This window comes from Pipistrellus hanaki (genome assembly GCF_964339955.1).
Source record: "Pipistrellus hanaki genome assembly, chromosome: 7".
Lineage (NCBI taxonomy): Eukaryota > Metazoa > Chordata > Mammalia > Chiroptera > Vespertilionidae > Pipistrellus > Pipistrellus hanaki.
Genome location: NC_140509.1, coordinates 40,301,814 through 40,325,528, shown reverse-complemented (window position 1 = coordinate 40,325,528; position 23,715 = coordinate 40,301,814). Strand labels below are relative to the sequence as shown.

At 38.8% G+C, this 23,715-nt stretch overlaps 1 protein-coding gene across 1 annotated transcript; it reads left to right on the top strand.

Annotated features, from left to right (window-relative positions):
* Positions 1-15,564: 15,564 nt before the first annotated feature.
* On the top strand, positions 15,565-23,493 carry CGA (glycoprotein hormones, alpha polypeptide). The gene is made up of 4 exons (XM_084889164.1): positions 15,565-15,666; positions 21,360-21,466; positions 22,484-22,668; positions 23,150-23,493. Exons 2-4 carry the CDS (start codon positions 21,367-21,369, stop codon positions 23,225-23,227), a joined length of 363 nt encoding a protein of 120 aa, XP_084745290.1. The 5' UTR covers positions 15,565-15,666; positions 21,360-21,366; the 3' UTR covers positions 23,228-23,493.
* The last annotated feature ends 222 nt before the right edge of the window (positions 23,494-23,715 follow it).

Below are 23,715 nucleotides of genomic sequence, written 5' to 3'. Positions count from 1 at the left end.
ACACCTCTTAATTGCCTTGATTGGGCTTTGAAATGTCTCTTCTCACATTTCATTCACCAAAACTGATCATATGGTTTCATTTCTAAGTAAAAGGCAGTTGGGGAAATATCTGGGTACACAGAAAGAGAAAATGTACTTGGTGAATATCTAGCTAATCTTGAAACTGTTGGGATTCTTATTTGCTGGTCATGGTTTGGGCTAGTTCTAAATGAAAAAGATGGAATGAGACAGGCATCCTTTCTCAAAGACTTTCCTGTGTGTATAAGTTTTTAAAAATGTGTCCTTTCAACCTCAGAAATTCTCTGATTTATCCTCAGAGGTAATCACCAACCCAATAACACAGATGGGATGTAAGATAGAGATTTAAAACTTCTCTTTGAAGAAAAAGATTTCTCCCTATACTCCGTTCTATATTGAAAAGAGCTAATACTTTCAAGGCCTAGCATATTTTATTATCGAATAAGATTCTCTTTCTGCTTTCAGTCTGATAAGCTCCTTTCCAAAGCACTGGTCCAGGAGCTCCTTTACTCAAACTGCAGAATGAGTCAATTCCAGAGGGGAACACAAAGATAAAGTGATGTAGATCCTCTAAGAACCGGAGCATATAAAAAGGCTTCACTTTGAAAGTCATGTTCAAGTGACTACTTTAATCATATAGAAATTTTACTAATTAAACTGCCAATTTAAATGCCAACTCTACTAACTGGATTTTCAGTTGCATTTAATTTTAATTCTTTCTATTCTCTAAAAATATACATCAGAGCTTTTTCATTTTAATTCCACATTTAATTCCACACTTAACTCTCCCACACAGTCAGCTCCTGCAGTTGCAAAAGCAGAAATAAGTGCTTGCTGAAGGTACAGTTTAAAAAAAAAAAATCCGCCTGGTGAACTGTTTAGATTGAATTCTGCCCAGCACAGTGTCTTACCAGACTCCCAAAAAACCAAGCAGACAGTGCGGTCTGTAAAAATGTCATCGTGGTTCTATTCTGACTTTACATAGTCTATTTCTGACTTTATCATATTTATTTATGTTTCTTTATCGATTAAGGCATTACAACATGGGTTATTTCTGACTTTAAATAACCTTTTCTCCATTAAAAATAGTCCTACCTCTTCTTCTTGACTGAAAACCAATATTCTGGCTCTGGCTTTATTTACTTAAAAAATGTAGAGTATAAAAAATCTACTTAGCTGTGTGACCTCAGACAAATCACTGTGCATTATGGAGCCACGTTTTTTTTTTGTGTGTGTATGTGTGTGTGTGTGTGTGTGTGTGTGTTTTATCTTTAAAATAGGAATAGTCTCATAGATTTGTTGAAAAGACTTCAAGCCAGAAATGAACAGGAAAATTCTTTGAAATCTTTAAAGAGCTGTAGAATTATAAGCTACCATTATTACTATTAATATAACCACTAAAACCCCAAAATGGGTGAAACAATAAGTGTTGCAGAGCTCAGAGGAGAAAGAAAGTGTAACTTGAAGAATCTTACTGAGAGGAAGAGGTGAGAATGGGGAGGCAGGACTTGTGCTGAGTCACGATGGAAGAGAAGGATTTAAAATGTGGAGAGGAAACTTGGGGAGGGGACGGTAAGGGGGGCACTTCCAACAGAATTGTAAGATGTCTTGAGGAAAATGCAAACTTTTAATTGGCAACAGGGAATGGACAACTCAAGCTGGCTGCCTGAAGCAGACTGCTGTCCTGCGTGAATTAAGGAATACAAAGTAGACTAGGCCCTAGCCAGTGTTGCTCAGTGGGTAGAGTGACTGCCTGAAGACTGAAGGGTCCTGGGTTCAATTCCGGTCAATCGAGGGTATAAACCTTGTTTGCAGGCTCTATCCCCAGCCCTAGTCAGGGTGTGCAAAGGGCAGCCAATCAATGTGTCTTTCTCACATCGATGTTTCTCTCTCCCTGTCTCTTCCCCTTCCCTTTCATTCTCTTTAAAAACGAAAAATCAATGGAAAAATAACCATTGGGTGAGGATTAACAACAACAACAAAAAGTAGATTAGGATCAGGTGCAGAGAGTCTTTTCATTGACAAGGACTTTGAATCAATTTTTGGTTAGGAAGTGGTGAGATTAGGTTGATATTTTCAGAAGACTTATCTGGAAAGAAAAGAGAGTGACCAAATGCATTAAGGCCAGTTAAAGGGCTGCATGCCAGTCTTGGAGAGAAGAAATAAAAGCCTGAACTATATGAAAGCGCTGGGATAAAAAAGAATAGTATATGAGAGAAATCGAAAACCTTTCAGTGTCAGTATACCATCACTGCCACCACCAAAACCCACAAAAACTAAGGTACTGCAAGGGAGTTGCAAGGATTGGTAGGACAGATAAGGGAAGCAGTCATGAATGAATCTGGCTTTACATTCGGTGACTAGGAAAATGACACCATCAACAGGCAAGATGGTACTTTTCCAGGAGAGAGGGATGCAGCCGATAGTGTAGGATACTTTGAATCTGAGGTGAAAGCTGGAGATACAGGTGAAAAGCTCAGGGTTCCATTGCTTGCCGCTCGTTGCTTTGAATGTTAAGTACCTGTAAGGTTGGACAGTTGTATCTCTTTTCTTGCATGCACCACCATATTGTTATGCTTTCATGCCTTTTCTCTTGCTTTTATCTCTGATTGGAATACCCTTCCCACCTTTTAAAATTGTTTTTTAATCTGATCTCTGTCCTGCTAGTTTTGCCTTTTTCTTAATTTCATGTACACAGAATCATACAGTGTATAGCATTTTGTGTCAGGTTTCCTTACTTAGCATAATGATTTTGAGATTCAATCATGCGTTGCATGTATGAGTAGTTCATTTCTTTCTATTGCTGAATAGCATTCCTCTGTAGGGATGTGCTATGCTTTGTATTGTTAAGGAACAAAATTCAACTGAGTACATTTGAAGATTTAATTGGCTTTGTTGAGGGATTCATGAATTGTGCAGTAACCTATCTATTTAACAACTAGAAGGCAGTGCTGAGGGGTTGTACAAAATAGAAGGTTTCATAGGAAGAAGGGTAGGGCAAGGGAGCTGTTCATGGAAAAAAAAAAAAAGGATTATTTTTAGACCAGGACATCTTTTGGGGGGAAGGGTTTTTATCAGACAGATTGCCTCTTCTTTTAATTGGCAACAGGGAGATGGAGAGATATGACAGACTATCTCATTGGTGTTGACCAGAACATTCCAGACTGGTTGATTAAGATTATGTTTTGGGGAGAGTCTGAAACAGCAATTAGGTCAGGTATTAAATCTAATAATATGCACTCACCAGCTGAAGGACAATTGAATCATTTTTAGTTTTTGGCTATGATGCTTAAAGCTAGTATGAAATTTCATGTACAGTTGCATGAACATAAGTTTTAATTTCTCTTGGATAAATACCTAGGAGAGAGGTTTCTGGATCATAATGTAAATATATATATATTTAATGTTATAAGACATTGCCAAACTGTTTACTCAAATAATGATATTATTTATATTCCCACCAATAATGTATGAGAGCTCCAGTTACTCTGTATCCTCATGAGCAGTGGCTGTTTTGGGTGCCTTCTCTCTCCTGGGGGGAAGCCAGAAGTCCTATGGAGAAGCCTGCATGGTAACCAGCTTGTCTCAGCCAACAGCCTGTCTCAGCCAACAGCCAGTCACCTTGTGAATGAGTTCAGAACTGGGTTCTCTGCCTACCTGAGCCTTAAGATGATAGCAGCCCCATCTGTTGATAGCCTGGCTGCTATCTCATGAGAGATCTTAATTCAGAACCACTGAGTTGAGATATGTCCACATTTCTGCCCTCAGCAACTATGTGAGATAATATTTGTTGTTTCAAGCTGCTAAGTGTGGGGTAATTGGTTGCACAGCAATAGATAGCGCACTGAACTAAAACACTAGCATGAAGCTCAAGGGAGCTGCCAGGTCTGGAACAGATTTCACATGAAACTATGAGAGGATGAGTTTTGCATACTTTGTGCTTGAGGCCAGAGCTTCCAAGCCTATTTCTGGGACCAGATCCAGAATACCTCTATCTCAAAGAATATAAATGATGAAACAAAATTAATTTTAAAAGCACAGTGTTTGAGGCATGGGGAGATAAGCCCACATACTCAATTAATGATTGCTATCTCAATTCTCTGAACTTTAGGAGTCAACTTCCACACTGGTTTCTCTCTGTCTTTTTTTTTTTTTAATCAACAACGTCTATGCTATATTTATGGTGTTCTATTCCTTTGGCAATTTTCAGGTATATGCAAATTCTCTTCCTTTTCTCCACCTCATCTCTTCTTCCTGGAACCCCGTTTAAATGTTTCACAGAGTGACCCAAGTGAAAGCAACTCCATGGAATCTGATGAGGCATTGAGGTAACTGAAGTGGAAGAAACCTTCACTTGCTATCCCCATTTACCACCCCCCTCCAAATCTCAGAGAGTACATTTACCCTGGAGATGTGAGTGTGGGGAATGTATGGGTCTAGAGAAGGCTTGGTGGGTCATGGCTGACTTATACTGCCTTGTACATGTGTTCTTTTTTTTTTTTTCCTTATACGTATTTTTCAGTGACTAGAAGCTAGATTTTAGGCTGGACAACTGGCACTGCTGGCTCCTTCTTCTTGTAGGAACTATGGTATTCCTGTGGCCTACACCAAAAGCATCGCCCAAAGGAAAGCTTCCTTACTTGATAAAACTGGGTCTGATTCCCTCCTTCCAAGTTCTCCACTGTCTCTGAAGTGACACATGGTCATTCATACAAATAAGAGGGAAACTATGCAGAGCTTTCTGAATGTAGCACCCTTACCTCTCATGGCAAAATAGCTATGTTCTTTAGGCAAACCCATATGATATCTAAATCTACGACTTCCTCTGCGAAATCAGGGTAGAAAGGTCTTTCTGGCTTCATCTCTATTCCCCTCCCATACTGCACTATAAAGATAACTGAGCTGAAACCGGTTTGGCTCAGTGGATAGAGCATTGGCCTGCGGACTGAAAGGTCCCAGGTTCGATTCCAGTCAAGGGCATGTACCTTGGTTGCGGGCACATCTCCAGTAGGGGGTGTGCAAGAGGCAGCTGATCGATGATTCCCTCTCATGGATGTTTCTAACTCTCTATCTCTCTCTCTTCCACCCGGTAAAAAAATCAATAAAACATATTTAAAAATAAAAAATTTAAAAAAGATAACTGAACCACTCTATCAATATAGTTGCTTCTTTTTGGATTCTTGCACAAAGCCCACTTCTTGGAAGTCTTTCATTGACAGTCCATTACTGAAAGCTTTCTGAGTGGAAGTGCATGGATATATGTGCAAAGTAAAAAGAAATGGGAAAATGTTAAGCAAATTACCTTCACCAGTGAGATTTCCCTCCCACTCTTTCCAGCATTATTTGCCTAATCCATTGACATTTCAGACTAGGGGAAGATTATGCATAATTGTAGCAGCCGTTTCTTTCTCTCTCTGAGGGTACAAGTGACAGAGGTCGTTCGTCTGAGAAACAGGATGTTTGCATTATTGATTAGTTCACACTCTTTGGGCTGAAATAGCAGTGAATATTCTTGGCTGATTTGCATGTGTCAAGTTGGCCTGCTCCTTGTCCATCAATTCTGGGGAGATTTTGTTGCCGCTGCGCGGGCTAGACATCACGTCTCGGGATGTTCTTTCAGACTGTCAGTCACCTCACCTGCTGCTGCTGATTACAAACCTTATCTCAACCAGCAAACTGTCTGCCGCTTGTTTTTGTGCCTGTGACCACGGATAGTTGTTCGGTGCTTTGGGCAATGCTTATCATAGGTTCCCATTGCTGGAAGTTTCAGCTGTCTGTGCAGAGTGGAGGCTCACAGAGCTGAACAAATGGCTTTACCATTTCCAATTTAGTTGTGCCACAGGGCAGCCGAAGATGAAAACAAACCACATTGTCCCCTAACTGCATTTCTGGCTTACTGAACAATGCTGTAGCAGTCATGCTTCTCAAGCTTTGGCATATAAAATGCAAATTTCTCAGCTGAACTGACAGAGATTTTGATCCACTAGGTCCCAGAAGGGACCCTGGATATCTGTATTTTAAACAAATAGTCTGGTAATTCTGATTTAGATGAAACATGGAATATAATGCAAGAAACATAGCTACATAGCATTAAAGAGTCTAATGGAGCTTAAAAAATAAGGTTCTGTTTAAGCCTCGTGACAAGTCAAAGATAATACTGAGGGAAAAGTCTCAATACTTTACTCATTTATAGCAACCAGATTGTTAAAGATATGATATATGTCTAATTTTTCTTTGATAATGAACTTTGGTTGATACACTTGCTGGATGGGCACTAAATAATTCAATCTAATAATGATCTTAATTAATGTAAAATATTTATTATCATTTATTGAACATTTTTATTAATATAAATCATAATAGAGAACCCAAAACTAGACCCCCCCCCCCAAATATTTGGGAATGTAGTAGCATTTCAAATTAAGTCAAGAAAAAAGTCTTCAATATTCTCTACATGGTGTTATAACAACTGGCTTGCCATTTACAATAGATTTCAAAAGAAGCTGGATTTCTACTTCACTCCTCACCCCCAAATAAATTATACATGAATTAAAGATCTAAAATGAAAAAAAATATAAAGCTGGATACATACTAGAATAAAGTACAGATACTTCTTTTTTAGTATCTTGGCATTGCATAAAACCAAGTCTGAAAGCTAAAAATAGATGTATTTGACTATATGAAAACTATTCTATGGCAAAAATGTCATAAAAGAGTAAACAATCAAGCTCAAAATTAAAGATAAAATTAACAGCCGAAACCGGTTTGGCTCAATGGATAGAGCGTCGGCTTGGGGATTGAAGGGTCCCGGGTTCGATTCCGGTCAGGGGCATGTACCTTGGTTGCGGGCACATCTCCAGTAGCGGGTGTGCAAGAGGCAGCTGATCGATGACTCTCTCTCATCGATGTTTCTAACTCGCTATCTCTCCCTTCCTTTCTGTACAAAATCAATAAAATATATTTAAAAAAAAAAAAGATAAAATTAACAACAAGAAAAAGATTTTTGAACAGAAAAATGAACCATAAATGGCCTATAATCTATGAAATAAACTTCAACCCTGATCAGAATTATGCAAATGAAAATAAGATATTATTTTTCATCTATTTTAACATATTCCATGCATCAGCTTTGAGGAAGGATGGAGAAGAGCACTTGAGCAGTCCCTATACATTTTTAAAATACTTTCTTTGACCCAGCATTTCCACTCTAAAGATGTATCCTTGAAGTATAATTGTGCATGTAATCAGAACAAGAATAAGTCTAGTATTTTTTTGTAATAGTAAAAAAATGGAAATAGTGCTAATAATCACTGATAGAGGCTGGATAAAAATTAATAATCCATAATACTTTGTACTATTTAAAAAGTCTGGTTTATTAGATTTGAATATTTGATATGGAAAAGCCACCAAGATTCATTGTTAGAGTTTAAAAAAAAAAAGAAAGAAAAAAGACAGAACACTAATGTGTAAATTGTTTCTATTTGTAAACAGCAAAACCTCAAGAAGTGTGTGCACACACATAAGAAAATTTCTGGCAACATTAAGAAATTGTTAAAAATGGGTACTTTGGGGATGGGAATGAAGATTTTGGGACAGGAGGAAGACTTGTTTTCCATGGTATATACTCCTATATTGCTTGAAAATTTTAAATAATGTAATGTATCATTGAAATTTCTGAATAAAAAGCTACTTGGAAAAGCAAGGATTTTATATATTTTAGCTGTTCTTATGGTTAAGCATGTTTGTGATAATCATACTTCACTATGAAAAAGATCAAATTATACTTAATAAAACAAGTCAAGTAAGCATTTGTAACATTTTCAAGGTGTTTTTTTTTTGTGGCAGAGTACATTTCTTTTTAATTTTATTTATTTTTATTATTATGATGATGAAAACATATAACTTACAATTTTCTATTTTTCCCCACTATAGTTAATATTCAATATTATTCTGTATTAGTTTCAGGTGCACAATATTGTGGTTAGACAATCATATACTTTACAGAGTGGTCCCCCTAATATTTTAAGTACCCTCCCGGCCCCCTGGCCCGTACATAGCTATTACAGTATTATTTTTCCCCTCCATTGTCCTCTCCGGCCACTCCCACCCTCCAGCAAATGCCCTCACCCCCTGTCTGTGTCCATTGGTAATGCTTATATGTATGCATACAAGTCCTTTGGTTGATCTCTATGCCCCCCACCCCCACCTTCCCTCTGAGGTTTGTTGATGGTTTCTTTTGTTGATGGTTTTGTTGATGGTTTCTTTTGCTGTGCAGAAGCTTTTTATTTTATTATTAATTTTTAAACTTTATGTTCCTTTATTGGAGCAAGATTTCTGACTAGTATATAGTGATGTATTCACTAAACAAGAGACCTGTGCAGAAATTACATACTACCAGTTTGGTTAGGTTTTATTACACTTTGCCTATTGATGGAATAGTTCCACTTATAAAGTTTTATTACATCAAATAGCTTTGAATTTGATCAGGCTGTCCATTAATTCATCTCTGAAAAAATTAACTGGCATTTAATTTCAGCTACTGTATTTTACAGCACAAAAAAGCTTAGGGATTAGGTAGCTTCTCAAAATGTTGCTCTAAGCACAATGGCATCTACCAGACAGAGCAGAGTCCATCATATCGCTCAGATTCACAAGACAGGTCTCATTTGAGAACAATAAGCTGAATAGCTGGTACTTAAGAGACAAAAGTACTCCTAACCTGAGTTTCTTAACCACCAATACGGACTTCTTACTCTGCAAGCCTGTCTTCTGGGCCACCTTTACAGTGCCAGGGAAGACATGCCAGCAATAGCCCCGCGTATACCTCGGCTTTAGAGCACCAGGTCTGTCTGCTGGTGGTGGCAGGCCCTGTTATTATATCTATTGGGTCGGCAACTAAGTAATTGCGGGTTCCACACATATATGGCTTCAGTTGAATTTTTAGGTTTGCAGAAGTAGTACAAATGTAAAACATATTTTGTATTTGATAGTTGGCTATTCAGCTGTTAATCAGTAAAAAAAGTTTTTTGATCTGTTTTGTAGTTTTTGTTTGGCGTTCGTTGAAAAATGGAAAATCAAAAGGAACATTTTCGTCATATTTTGCTTTTTTATTTCCGCAAGGGAAAAACGCATCACAAGCTCATAAAAAGTTATGTGCTGTTTATGGTGACGAAGCCTTAAAAGAACGGCAGTGTCAAAATTGGTTTGCCAAATTTCGTTCTGGTGATTTTTCACTCAAAGATGAAAGACGCTCTGGTCGTCCAGTTGAAGTTGATGACGCCCTAATCAAAGCAATAATCAATTCGGACTGTCACAGTACAACACGTGAGATTGCAGAGAAGCTTCATGTATCACATACATGCATTGAAAATCACTTAAAACAACTTGGCTATGTTCAAAAACTCGATACATGGGTTCCTCACGAACTGAAAGAATCACAGTTAACGCAACGCATTAGCAGCTGCGATTTGCTAAAGAAACGTAATGAAAATGATCCATTTTTAAAACGACTGATAACTGGCGATGAAAAATGAGTTGTTTACAACAATATCAAGTGGAAAAGATCGTGGAGCAGGCCAGGTGAACCAACTCAAACAACATCAAAAGCTGATATTCATCAAAAGAAGGTTTTGTTATCAGTTTGGTGGGATTACAAAGGAATTGTCTACTTTGAACTCTTACCACCCAACCGAACGATCAATTCTGATGTCTACATTGAACAATTAACGAAATTAAACAATGCAGTTGAAGAAAAGTGGCCCGAATTGACAAATCGAAAAGGTGTTGTATTCCATCATGACAATGCAAGGCCACACACATCTTTGGTCACTCGGCAAAAATTAATGGAGCTTGGTTGGGATGTTTTGCCACATCCACCATATAGTCCTGACCTTGCACCATCTGATTACTTTTTGTTTCGATCTTTACAAAACTCCTTGAATGGTAAAAATTTCAATAATGATGATGATGTCAAATCGTACCTGATTCAGTTTTTTGCTAATAAAAAACAGAAGTTTTTTGAACGTGGGATTATGATGCTGCCTGAAAGATGGCAAAAGGTCATTGATCAAAATGGGCAATACATTAAAGAATAAAGTTATTTAGTTCCATGAAAAAATTGTCTTTGATTTTCTTTAAAAAATCCGCAATTACTTAGCTGCCGACCCAATATTATATAGGCCCATTTTTAAAATGCCAATTTGATATACGAAATTAAAGGTACAACATTCTCAGAACTAAGTTTGAGCAATCTGATATTCCAAATGATTTGAAAACTTCTAGAAACTGAGAGAAAATTGTACTCAGGATGTTTCCCAGCCATGGAGACATTATTGCACTGGAGTCTTTAGGGTTTTCTAAGTACAATGTCATGTCATCTGCAAATAATGACAGTTTCACTTCTTCTTTTCCAAATTGGATGCCCTTTATTTCTTCTTATATATTTTTATAAGAATATCTCTGATATATATATATTTTTAATATATATATCATTGATTTTTTATAGAGAGGAAGAGAGAGGGATAGAGAGTTAGAAACATTGATGAGAGAGAATCACCGATCAGCGGCCTCTTGCACACCCCCTACTGGGGATGTGCCCACAACCAAGGTACATGCCCTTGACCAGAATCGAACCCGGGACCTTTTAGTCTGCAGGCTGATGTTCTATCCACTGAGCCAAACCAGTTTCGGCTATCTCTGATATTCTTATAAAAATATATAAAAGCGCTGCAAACATTAAAAATGCTCTAAAGTATTCAAATGAATTCCCTGATATTCTTATAAAAATTCTTAAATTCATAAAAAATATATGAAATAAAAATAAAGCCCATTATTAACTAAATCATAAATAATATGAAAATGGTTAATAAGAGCACACAAGACACAACATTTCTTCTTAATCATCAAAGAAAAAAGGATTGAAAGAAGGACAAATGGAGGAGAGAGAATAGAATAAAGGAGAGTGAAGTGCCTTAATGGGAGGAGGGAAGTGAGAAAGCTAACCCTATTTTGTAAAACTACTGTTTGAAATTCTCTGCTATTTATTGGGTCGGCAACTAAGTAATTGCGGGCTTCACACATATATGGCTTCAGTTGAATTTTTAGGTTTGCAGACATAGTACAAATGTAAAACACATTTTGTATTTGATAGTTGGCTATTCAGCTGTTAATCAGTAAAAAAAGTTTTTTGATCTGTTTTGTAGTTTTTGTTTGGCGTTCGTTGAAAAATGGAAAATCAAAAGGAACATTTTCGTCATATTTTGCTTTTTTATTTCCGCAAAGGGAAAAACGCATCGCAAGCTCATAAAAATTTATGTGCTGTTTATGGTGACGAAGCCTTAAAAGAACGGTAGTGTCAAAATTGGTTTGCCAAATTTCGTTCTGGTGATTTTTCACTCAAAGATGAAAGACGCTCTGGTCGTCCAGTTGAAGTTGATGACGCCCTAATCAAAGCAATAATCAATTCGGACTGTCACAGTACAACACGTGAGATTGCAGAGAAGCTTCATGTATCACATACATGCATTGAAAATCACTTAAAACAACTTGGCTATGTTCAAAAACTCGATACATGGGTTCCTCACGAACTGAAAGAATCACAGTTAACGCAACGCATTAGCAGCTGCGATTTGCTAAAGAAACGTAATGAAAATGATCCATTTTTAAAACGACTGATAACTGGCAATGAAAAATGGGTTGTTTACAACAATATCAAGCGGAAAAGATTGTGGAGCAGGCCAGGTGAACCAACTCAAACAACATCAAAAGCTGATATTCATCAAAAGAAGGTTTTGTTATCAGTTTGGTGGGATTACAAAGGAATTGTCTACTTTGAACTCTTACCACCCAACCAAACGATCAATTCTGATGTCTACATTGAACAACTAACGAAATTAAACAATGCAGTTGAAGAAAAGCGGCCCGAATTGACAAATTGAAAAGGTGTTGTATTCCATCATGACAATGCAAGGCCACACACATCTTTGGTCACTCGGCAAAAATTAATGGAGCTTGGTTGGGATGTTTTGCCACATCCACCATATAGTCCTGACCTTGCACCATCTGATTACTTTTTGTTTCAATCTTTACAAAACTCCTTGAATGGTAAAAATTTCAATAATGATGATGATGTCAAATCGTACCTGATTCAGTTTTTTGCTAATAAAAACCAGAAGTTTTTTGAACGTGGGATTATGATGCTGCCTGAAAGATGGCAAAAGGTCATTGATCAAAATGGGCAATACATTACAGAATAAAGTTATTTAGTTCCATGAAAAAATTGTCTTTGATTTTCTTTAAAAAATCCGCAATTACTTAGCTGCCGACCCAATAGATAGTCCCTTATTCTGTAAGGTCAACTCTGCTATTTTTAGGCAGCCCCTTATTCTGAAAAAATAACTTTGCTTTCTAGCCTGCTTGAATAATAAGAAAAATTAACTTAGCTGTCTGATCTTGTAGGCCAGAGACTAGACACTCCTGTGCTCTCATGCCATGCCAGATATATTTTTTAATTGAATAGAAGTGCCTTGTCTTCAGGGTCACAAGCTTTCAGCAAGATAACCACTAAGCAAACATAAGGCTGGCTCTTCAATAAAAAAGAAACTCCTGCTTGTTGCTTTGCCCAGAATTTGAAAGACATTTTCTCTAGGACTGGGCTCCAATCTCTCTAAGCGTTGTTTGGTTTTCTCTGGTTTTCTGCAATAGAAGGAGAAGGAATTTTTTTCATGACTTGAAAGGTGTCCTTCCCCTGAAACTATGAAGGTCCAGATTTCCAAAATAAGTCTGCTACTTTGAAAATATGCTGCCAATCCTTTGAGATTTATTAAATCCTCACCCGAGGATATTTTGTTAGAAAGAGAGAGAGAGAGAGAGAGAGAGAGAGAGAGAGAGAGAGAGAGAGAGAGAGAGAGAGAGAGAGAGAGAAGAAAGAAACATGGATAGGTTGCCTCCCATAAGCGCCCAAACCCGGATCCAACCTGAATCCAACCTGCAATCTTTTTGGTGTTGGGGCCATGCTCCAAGCAATCCACCCACCCAGCTGAGACATTTGAGGTTTAAATGACAGAAATTCATGAATAACGGTGACATCAGTAGCTACCAGGAAAAGGTGAATGGATAGTGTAGACACTGGGAGGAACCATCGGAAGGAGATGATGGAAATTTGAAAAAGGTTTAAGAACAGAAACAAATCAATTTATCACAGGTTTTAAATTCCAAAACAACTTTCTTTAGCCAATTTCTTTGTATTAATCAAGAGCTGATTTTCTATTACAAGAATCTTCCAAGCTCTCCCTCGGGACAGTTGCTGATAACATGAATCTAAACCAGTCCCTTGTCTCCATCTACTGTGAGCCCAGTAGATGGAGACAAGAACCTTTTTAAGATCCTAATCTCGGTGGGGATAAAAGCAGCACAGCCGAAGCCTGAGGAGCTGGGTAGGTTTAGAGTAAGGTGACCAGATTTTAACATTGGTAAAGTGGAACACCATTGACGGGGTGGGGTGGGGGTGGGGTGGGGGTGGGGTATTCTTGATTAAAAATTTGCTCTATATGGAGCAACAAAAATTTTCATAGAATGCAAAAATAGTATTGTAATATATTTTTTTAATTTCAACATAAGTACAATTTATAAATATAATAAATAAATAATTATGTGTAGTCGTGTCACTTTCAAGGCCGGCACTAGACTTTTTTTTTTTTTTTTTTTTTATAATATATTTTATTGATTTTACACAGAGAGGAATTGAGAGGGACAGAGAGTTAGAAATGTTGATGAGAGAGAAACATTGGCCAGCTGCCTCTTGCACACCCCCCACTGGGGATGTGCCCGCAACCAAGGTACATGCCCTTGACCGGAATCGAACCCGGGACCTTTCAGTCCGCAGGCCGATGCTCTATCCACTGAGCCAAACCGGTCCCGGCCGGCGCTAGACTTTTTGCCGCCACTGTAAAATATAAATAATATGAGTACTGTCTGCTAAATTCAAGAACATTTATGTATTTATGAAATAAATAAATTACTTACCTAAATTATCTGAATAGCTGATTTGTAATGACATTACTTGTTTAACTAGCTTACTAGCACACAGTACGATGTGCATCATCTGAGAGACAAAATGTTTTCATCGTTGCAAAGCCCAAAAATGCCATTGTTCATTAAATCCAAACAATGGTGGTCGAATTCTGACAACTGATCAACAATGCGAACTTTGATAAGCAGTTCTCGATAATCAGTTCTCAACAATTATTTGTTATTGTTAAAGTTTAACATTATAAAATTAACAAAAATAATATAAAACTCATATCCTGGCTAAATAGCCACATGGCTGCTGAAAACCATATATTCCCTTCCCGTTCTCCCTCCGTTCCCTAGCTTGTCGTGCATTCTTTCCAAAAATCGGGACTTTTATTTATTTATTTTTTATTTTTTTATTTTTTAATATATTTTATTGATTTTACACAGAGAGGAATTGAGAGGGACAGAGAGTTAGAAACGTCGATGAGAGAGAAACATCGACCAGCTGCCTCTTGCACCCCCGCAACTGGAGATGTGCCCGCAGCCAAGGTACATGCCCTTGACCGGAATCCAACCCGGGACCTTTCAGTCCGCAGGCCGACGGTCTATCCACTGAGCCAAACCGGTCCCGGCAAAAATCGGGACTTTTTAAAAACGCCGTGGGATGCAGGACAAATTGTTAAAAATCGAGACTGTCCCGCCAAAGGCGGGACGTCTGGTCACCTTAATTTAGAGAGACCCTATACTGGGAATCTTGGAGTTAAATGCCCCACAGCTGACAAACTACAGTACGCTTATCTTCTGCTTAGGAAGCAACTGAGCTTTTGTGTGTGTGTGTGTGTGTGTGTGTGTGTGTGTGTGTGTGTGTGTGTGCGCGCGCGCGTCCGTTTAATTTTTTTTATTATTAAATTATTATCTGTGTACATATCTTACCAACTGAGCTTTACAAACGTGAAGTAAGGTTGGGGGGACAAGGCACAGATGTTGAGCCACCACCAGCCCCTCTCAGAACTGCCTCAGACCTTCTCCCTGCATCCTTATTAAACTCGGATGTACCTTTGATTTTTGAAAAGTCTACACGAGCATGCGTTTTATTTTTCTGTTTTCTACCGGAACAGTTGGTGCACGGCCTGGCCATGCTCTGTACCTGTGAGCTGAAATTTACAGCTCTTCTCCCGCTTCAAGTAAACATCAGGTACTTAGCTAATTAAATGTCAGACCGGTTAAGGTCTTGTTTATAGGAGAGTGTCAGCTTTCAGGATGTTGTGTGTAAGTCTCGGTAAAACTACGTAGAAAATGCCTGCGTGCTCTCGTTTCATAGGCCGGCCTCGAGGCCATCGCCGCCTGAAAGTAGCTCAAAACTAAAAAATGATCTGCGGGTTGAAACAAGATAAGATCCCACTGATGTCACGGGAATTACACGGAGTACCATACAGCCACTCGGTAGATTTTGCTGCTGATCCCTGGGCTTTAGATGCCGGTGGGGATATGCAGTTTTTATTTCTCTGCAGGTATAAAAGCAGGTGAGGACTTTGTTGAACTGCAGTTACTGAGAAGCCACAAAACGAAGCTACAATTCTTCAGACCCACAATCAACTGTTCCCCGAACACATCCTGCAAAACGTCCGGAGGAAGGTAAAGTAAAATGGGGGAAAAAATTGGGGGATTTTAATTGCGTGAGGAGTTAAATATTTGAGACTATAGGGGAGCGGCGTTTAGACATTCTCTTTCCAGCACTGATGACTGAATTAGGCTGTGGTCTACGATCACAGCCTAAGATGCTATCTCACAGAAGCCAGAAACCAAATGACTCCTGCTGAGATGTGTGAGTGCCTGTCAGTATCTAAAAAATTTCCTCAAGAAATGCTGGATCATTTGAAAGGCATTCTTTTGAGTGGCTTCCAAGGGGTCAGGCAGAGGGCGAGTAGACATTACGTAAGTTGCTGATATTGTCTTATCATCAGTTTTTAAATGATGCATAACTGAGAAAGCCGCCTACTGAGAGAGCAGCTCACCTGTTCAGCTAAAATGACATAGCTCCTGATACGTTTTGAATAGATGTTCTTGTCTAGATTTGAATAGTAATACTGAAATCTCTTGAACATCGTTTCCATTTTTTTCCTCCCATAAAATGCTACAAAAATAAGAGTCAGTAGTATTTCTCAACTATTACTGATGACCTTGCCATTCTAAATCACTTGCCCAAGTCTGATTGGTTTGTCCTTTACTTTCTGGGGAAATTATGAAGACTACTGAATACATGAAGGTCCTGCACAAATGTCAAAACAATAAAATACATGTTCTTTATTCTCATTAGTTTTTCATCTCTTCATTTTTATGTACCCAGACTACCAAAGCTGTCAATGTCTGCAGGTGCATTTATTACAGCATTCATCACTTTAACTTATAGTTATTTGCTTCTGGGTCAGATAGCAGGAAACATTCATATTTATATTACTTATATTTTGGCACAATGCCTGACATGTGGCAGGTAGTTATTCAAAGTTTCTAAATCTTCCAAGTGTTCAATTTAAATCTTAAATTTGGCACTTAACAACATTGAACATTTGCCAAATTACCTCAAACTCATCTTTTTATTTATTTATTTAAAAAATATTTTATTGATTTTTTTTACAGAGAGGAAGGGAGAGGGATAGAGAGTTAGAAACATGGATGAAAGAGAAACATCGATCAGCTGCCTCCTGAACACCTCCTACTGGGGATGTGCCACAACCAAGGTACATGCCCTTGACCAGAATTGAATCTGGGACCCTTGAGTCTGAAGGCCAACAATCTATCCACTGAGCAAAACCAGTTAGGGCCAAACCCATCTTTTTATCAGAAAGAACACACTAATTCTCCATATCAAAGAATGGATGAGGGGACTTGAGATGGATCTTGGGAGTGTTAACGAGGGTCTCCTAATCCATCTTCCCAATCTCTCAGATATTCTCTGTCTACTTTGGAGAAAACGATCAGTGAAGGTGTTAATGGGTCTCAAGGTCACTCCAGTGCCTGGGAACAATGTTTGAATGTCTACTTGGTAAAACTAGGAACCTGGAGGAGGATTATTTAAGTTGAGGACTGGAGCATGGGATCATGGAGACACTCTCTGCTAGACTGGTAGTTCAAAACATGCCACAGAACAAAATAAAAACCCACTTACTGCAACTAGATGGCCTGAGTAAAGAAAACTAGTAGACATGGCCACTCCAAGCTGAATTTCCTGACCACTGACCCCAAACCCTTTAAATCTGTGCACCCAGAGACAGAGGTGATCACTTGGTGGGAAGCAGAGGTGAGTGAGCATGCTCAGGGCTCTGCTCTGTGGGCGGTGGTGGAATGGAGGATCCCAAACGTTCTGCTCTCCCTCGTGACATTCCATCTTCAAACCTTTCATCAAGCTGAAAACAATTGCTGTCTTCTCTGGACCAGGAAAGATGCTAAAACTTACAGGCCTATTTTCTGTTTAACAATTATTGAATACCTATCTCATGCCAGGCTGTATGCTGGGGATTAAAGGCTGAACTTTCAAGGTTCCCTTTCATTAATCGCTGTTCTCTGAAGGGGCCTACTTTCCCCCACCTTGGTCGCTAGCTGGGTTAGATGAGGTAATGAGGTGAACTGTTAGGTTAACCCTCTAGAAGTCAGTTAGATTTAATCTGTTTTGTTAAAGAATTATGCCTGTTATCCTAGCAGTCATCTAAAAAAAAAAAAAAGTGCTATGACTAAGCTGGGCTTCCTGGTATGGAGAGCAGAGATGAGTCACCCCATCTATCACACCATCAGAAAAATGAAAAACCTCACTGTCTGGCAGTGGGGAGCAATGGCAGCATCTTTGTAAGTGAAGGGCAGGATGTCACATTGCACCAAAATACAGTCTTCTTAGACCAATCTTTTATATGCATATGTATGTACATACACACATGCCCACCTATTTTTTTTTAATCTAATATAAAAAAACACGTTAAATTTGCCTTGAGGTCTTTCAATAATGGGATAGGCCAAGACTACAGATTTCTTAATCCCGGCACTTTATAAGAATTTGTGTGTGTGATAAAAACAGAGCAGAGGAGCTTCAGAGAGAAGCTCCCTCACTGTTCATTGCCCATGAGGTTTTACTGCTACGGCAGGTTGTATTTTCCAAAGATGGCCACAAAAATATCTCTCAGCCTACATTCCTTCTGCAAAGATAGACACTCCCACTTCAAAAAGTGGTGTGTCTGTCTTTGAACGGCATATGTGTATATGTATGTGTGTGTGGTGTGTATATATATACATGGGCAGCTTCTTAAAAAACTCTGAGGTAGATGGGCTGAGAGGGAAGAAAGGCAGTACAGGACAAGTTGAGAAAACACACAGTTTCTTGGATTCAGATCATCCTGATGTGGCAGGTGGCAGGAGCTAAGGGCATGTTCAGTGGACGTTAGAAATGGACTGTGGGGTTAAATGTAGAGAGTCTGTGGTGTCTACCCAGAATACTAAGAGGCTGTGGTTAGCACATCTTGATTTAGAGCGTGCATATTTTTCAAAATAGCATAAATCTCAGCTGAGCATTATTTTTCCTGCCCTGGTTTATAATGTTTTTCTTTCAGATTTCAAAAACAAAAAGATATAAAGGTGATTAGCATGATAAAAACATTTATTAAAATGTTTTCAAAAACACCTAGAATTTAAGGGTTAGTCATTTTCTGCTTGGTTAACCTTATTATTATTTTTTAAAAATTAAGACAAAGCTGTTTCTGTTGTTCAGCAATGCGGACTTGGGTTCTGTTCCTTTCAATCTTTCTTTTATCATAAAGCAAATTCTAAAATGTGGATTGACTTTATGCTCTCACATTCAGCAATCTTGTTATAAATGCTTTTTCCTGAATTAATTTGACATATATTCACTGCATAATGCTGAATTTTCATAATATATGAGCTGCTATATCAAAGCACAAAAGTGGTGCTAGTTTAAAAAGGAAACCACTTTTAATTCTGAAATTTTCCTTGTGGCTTTGTACATCACTTAAGCAGTGGCTCTCAAACTTTTTGGACTCAAGACCTCTTTATGCTTTAAAAATTATTGAAAAGCTCAAATATCTTTTAAAAATCAAGTTATATTCATCAATATTTACTGATTTAGAAATTATGTCTGTAAAAGTTTCAAAATACTTATGCTTTTAAGAGCAAGAGCATCAAACCCACCATATGTTAATGCAAATAACATAGCTACACTAATAAAAAAAAAAAACATGCAAATTAACAATCACTCTGCTATACACACAAGCCATGCCCACCAACCAATCAGGAGTATGCAAACTAACTTAACTAAGATGGCAGCCAACCATGGAGTTGGAGCAAGCAGGAGGCCTGGGTTGCCTTGGCAATGGAGGAGGCCAAGCATCCCCTGGCTGGCCCTGGCCTCCACTCAAGGCTACAAAGTTTCAATTATAGAAGACAAATAAATCCTAGATACTGGCTTCCAGCTGGCCCTGGCCTCCTCTCAAGGAGGTGCTGAAAAAAAAGAAAAAGAAAAAGAAAAAGAAAAAAAGAATGCCTGGGACCTTGGGTGGCCAGAAGGCGATCAGGCCAGGATGTGACAGCAGGGGCCCTTGGGGGTAAGCAGACCAGCAGGGGGGCCAGTTGGGGGTGAGCAGGCTGTCAGTGGGGGTCAGTTGGAGGTGATCAGAACAGTGGGGGCCAGTTTGGAGTGAGCAGGCCAGCAAGGGGGGGGCAGTTGGGGGTGAGCAGGCTGCAGGGGGGACATTAGGGGGCAAGCAGGCCAGCAGTAGGGTCAGTTGGGGGCAAGCAGGCCAGGATGCAGAGTGGTTAGGTGTAACAGGCAGGCAGGCAAGCAGGTGAGCAGCTGGAGCCAGCAGTCTCAGATTATAAAAGGGATGTCTGACTGCCGGTTTAGGCCCGATCCCTGTAAACTGGCAGTAGGACATCCTTCGAGGGGTCCCAGATTGGAGAAGGTACAGGCCAGGCTAAGGAACAACTATCCCCCCCACCCCCTTCTGTATGAGTTTCGTGCACTGGGCCTCTAGTATTTATAATAAAAATGACACTTTCCAAAACAAAAAACCAGAAAACAATGAGAAGAGTGGCATTGTTTTAGCTTTTTTGCAAAAATTTAAAAAGATTGGCCTAATAGAACATAGCTACATTTGTATGTGTTTCTTTGGTTAGTCTGTTGCAATATCATATGTCATGTAAGCTCTAGAAAATTTCTTTGAACACTCATGAGAGGATCAGAGTGAAAAAGGCAAATAGCTTCTTAGTATTATCATGAAAATCATTTTAACCTCTCAGATCCTCTGAAAGTGTTTAGGGCCCCCAAATCACACTTTGAGAACCACTGACTTAGGATATTTACTTAGTTAATTATGGCTGAAGATAAAGCTGATAGTTACTTGTGTATAAGTACATACATCAGATAGAAATGACATGCATATGTTTTAGCCTTAACTATATTCATACAGCCTGTTTTTCTGTATTATAAACTGTTAGTTTTACTGTGTGACAGATCATTCTTATGAGATATCATTCTTATGAGATATAAACATCTAGCAAAACCATGGTCTTATATGTCAGTCTACATGAAAAATAACTATAAGTTTTGACTCACATGCAACTTTAAATTTCATTCTGAAATGTCTTTTTTTTTTTTTTTAACTTTTTGTTTTGAATAAGTATAGATTTAGAAGAAGTTGCAAAAAAATGTACAGGGAAGTCCTGGCTACCCTTTAGCCAGTTCCCTCAATGATAATATCTTGCTTAATTACATAGTACAATGAGAAAACCAGGAAATTGACATTGGTACAACCCAGGAAGGTTATTCACTAGCATTGTGTGTGTGCGCACGCATGTGTATGTGTACGCGCGCGTGTGTGTGTGTGTGTGTGTGTGTGTGCGCGCGCGTGTGTGTAGTTCTATGAAATTTTACCCATGTACAGATTAGTATGACAACTACCACTTCCAGATACAGAGTTGTTTCATCACCACAAGGATCCCTTGTGCTATACCCCTCATCTCCCTCCCGAACAAACTACACACAAGGACAGCGAGGCTTCTTTGCAGGATATTTAAAAAGGAAAATTTATTGTTGCTGTCATTAAGCCCGATTCTACTGGCTGATGTGAGAAATGAGAAGATGCAAATTCCCACCTCTTTCTAAAAGATAAATTGTTGTTTTATCCTTGGCTTCAGAGTATGCTGGGGGCTGTACGCAGAGGGATCAAGGCACTGGTGATTGTTCTTAGTTGCACTGTTAAAACTACTGATTGTTGTTATGACTGGTAAGCCAATTTTAGAGTTAACTTTTCCCCCATCCTGTTTTGCAGAAGAGCCATGGATTACTACAGAAAGCACGCAACTGTCATTCTGGCCACACTGTCTGTGTTTCTGCACATTCTCCACTCCTTTCCTGACGGAGAGTTTACAATGCAAGGTGTGTGACCCCACTTGTGTGCGCAGCAATAAGAAAACCAGATGTGCATCAATAACTCCACTAATTACATAGCCACCTCCTTTTCAAATGTGGTGAATCCTGGCTGCCGGATCCATATCTAGGAACTTGCAGATTGTGAACATAAATTATGTTTCGATGAAAATGATATCTTACATATCTATTTAAATAGCAGCCTATATATTCTCATCTGAAATACATTCCTGATTATTCTTTATCTCAGTTTTATAAGCAGCAAATGTTTCTTATTCAATGTAGCTCAGTTTTGGTGGGCTTTTTTTTTCTTCTTACATTTCTCCTGGAAGACTTGAGATAGATGAAGTTTCACAGCTGTTAATGAGTGAGAAAGGCAAAATCCTATTTATGCAGTAAATTTGTTTTTGCTGTATTGTTTGAAACATTTTAAAGAGTAGCTGATATAATTCCATCTGCTGTGAAGTTGTGAGCTAGCCTTGGTCCGAGTTTTTCTCTAGACAAGTGGTAATATTTTAATCCCAGATCCCGCATGCAGCTGTCCCCTCTAATACCAGGCTCTCTGCTCTCCCCAAGCTTGCTCTCTGACATCATTTTCTCTATCAGTATTTGGAGTTTCTTTGGGAAAGAACAATAGTAGGTTTTAAAGGGGAAAATAGTTTGCCTTTGGGCAAAAGTCTCCTTTCAGATGAGCATGATGTTTTCATCTATCAAACTGCATTTCCTTAGAGCCATACTATTAGTCCTGGGATGGGGAAGTCATGCTGGGAGAGAGACTGCTGCTATCGAGATTTTCCATGAATATCTGTCAAAATTGTTTCCCCACAGAAATAACTCCAATTCATATAATTAGGTAGTATGTGTGAAGATTACATATACAGTATTCAAAAAGTATTTATTTATTCTAGTCCCAATGGAAAAAGTCTGTCTACCACCCCACAATAAGGAAAAATGTATAGTTTCTTTTTGAATTGTGTTTGGATTATTTTATTCTTTGCCTTTTCTTTTTTCCTTTTTTGGCAATAGTTTGCCCAGAATGCAAGCTAAAGGAGAACAAATACTTCTCCAAGCTGGGCGCCCCCATTTACCAATGCATGGGCTGCTGCTTCTCCAGAGCGTACCCCACTCCGGCAAGGTCCAAGAAGACGATGTTGGTCCCTAAGAACATCACCTCAGAAGCCACATGCTGTGTGGCCAAAGCATTTACCAAGGTGAGAACCTAAAGGCTCCAGAAGCTTTCTAACAGTCTAACCGAAGAAATGTCCCCAGTGAATAGTCATGGGGTTTAATGTGAGAGGCATCTAATGACACATCCTTGTTGGGTATTAATGCTGGGAGAGGTTGCATTTGTCCTTTTTATTCAAAGAGTCAGCAACCTTGTGGGTACAGGCTGGTTTTATTTAGAATGAAGAGAATAGGGGCAGAGGTAGTGAGGAGAGAGCATGGGAGAGAGTATGATGCTTACACAATGCACATTGCATGCACTCTCCTTTCAGAGTCAAAATATCAGAATGGGAGGAAATGCAAATCTAACAAGCATCTATTTAGCTCAGCTGTCTATAGATATTTTTATTTAACAATTTTTAATTTTGCCTATTGTCTGTCTATCATCTACCTACCTACCTACCTACCTACCTACCTACCTACCTACTTATCTATCTAATTATCTGTCTTTGTTTTGTTCCCCTTTAGGCCACAGTAATGGGAAATATCAAAGTGGAGAACCACACGGAGTGCCACTGCAGTACTTGTTATTATCACAAATCTTAAATGTTTTGCAAAGTGCCATGTTGATGACTGCTGATTTCCTGGAATGGAAAATTAATTTGTTCAGTGTCTCTGGCCTTGTGAGATAACACTCTCCTTTTCCTCACCACACCGCCTTGGACATGCTTTAAGGAGATACTGCAGCTTTATTGCTTTTCTCTCTCCTGCAGGATAATCAGTAGTTAGTTCTTTTCATTTGGAATGAAATATAGTATTTAGCATGACTATAAAAAGCTGGCTCTGCTAGAAATAAAGTCTTTTAAATCATCATTCGATCATTGAATTTTAATTTTTTTTCTTCAAAGCTTAAAGCCTGTTGATTTTGATAGAATTCATTGAAGGAAGTGAGCCCAGGGGTGAGCGGGAGCCACATTCACTGAGTGACCTGACCCTGGAGAACCTTGTTCCCACAGAGCCTTCCAATAGCAAGGAACCCGTCAGCCAGGGGGCAAGTTACAAGTCATTGGGATGAGGGAAGAAAACATAAATTG

Excerpts from the sequence above, each read along its gene's own strand:
- CGA (XM_084889164.1), top strand. The coding sequence starts at position 21,367 with ATGGATTACTACAGAAAGCACGCAACTGTCATTCTGGCCACACTGTCT. Across the intron at positions 21,467-22,483 it reads CGGAGAGTTTACAATGCAAG|TTTGCCCAGAATGCAAGCTA; the intron begins GTGTGTGACCCC and ends TTTTGGCAATAG. Across the intron at positions 22,669-23,149 it reads TGGCCAAAGCATTTACCAAG|GCCACAGTAATGGGAAATAT; the intron begins GTGAGAACCTAA and ends GTTCCCCTTTAG.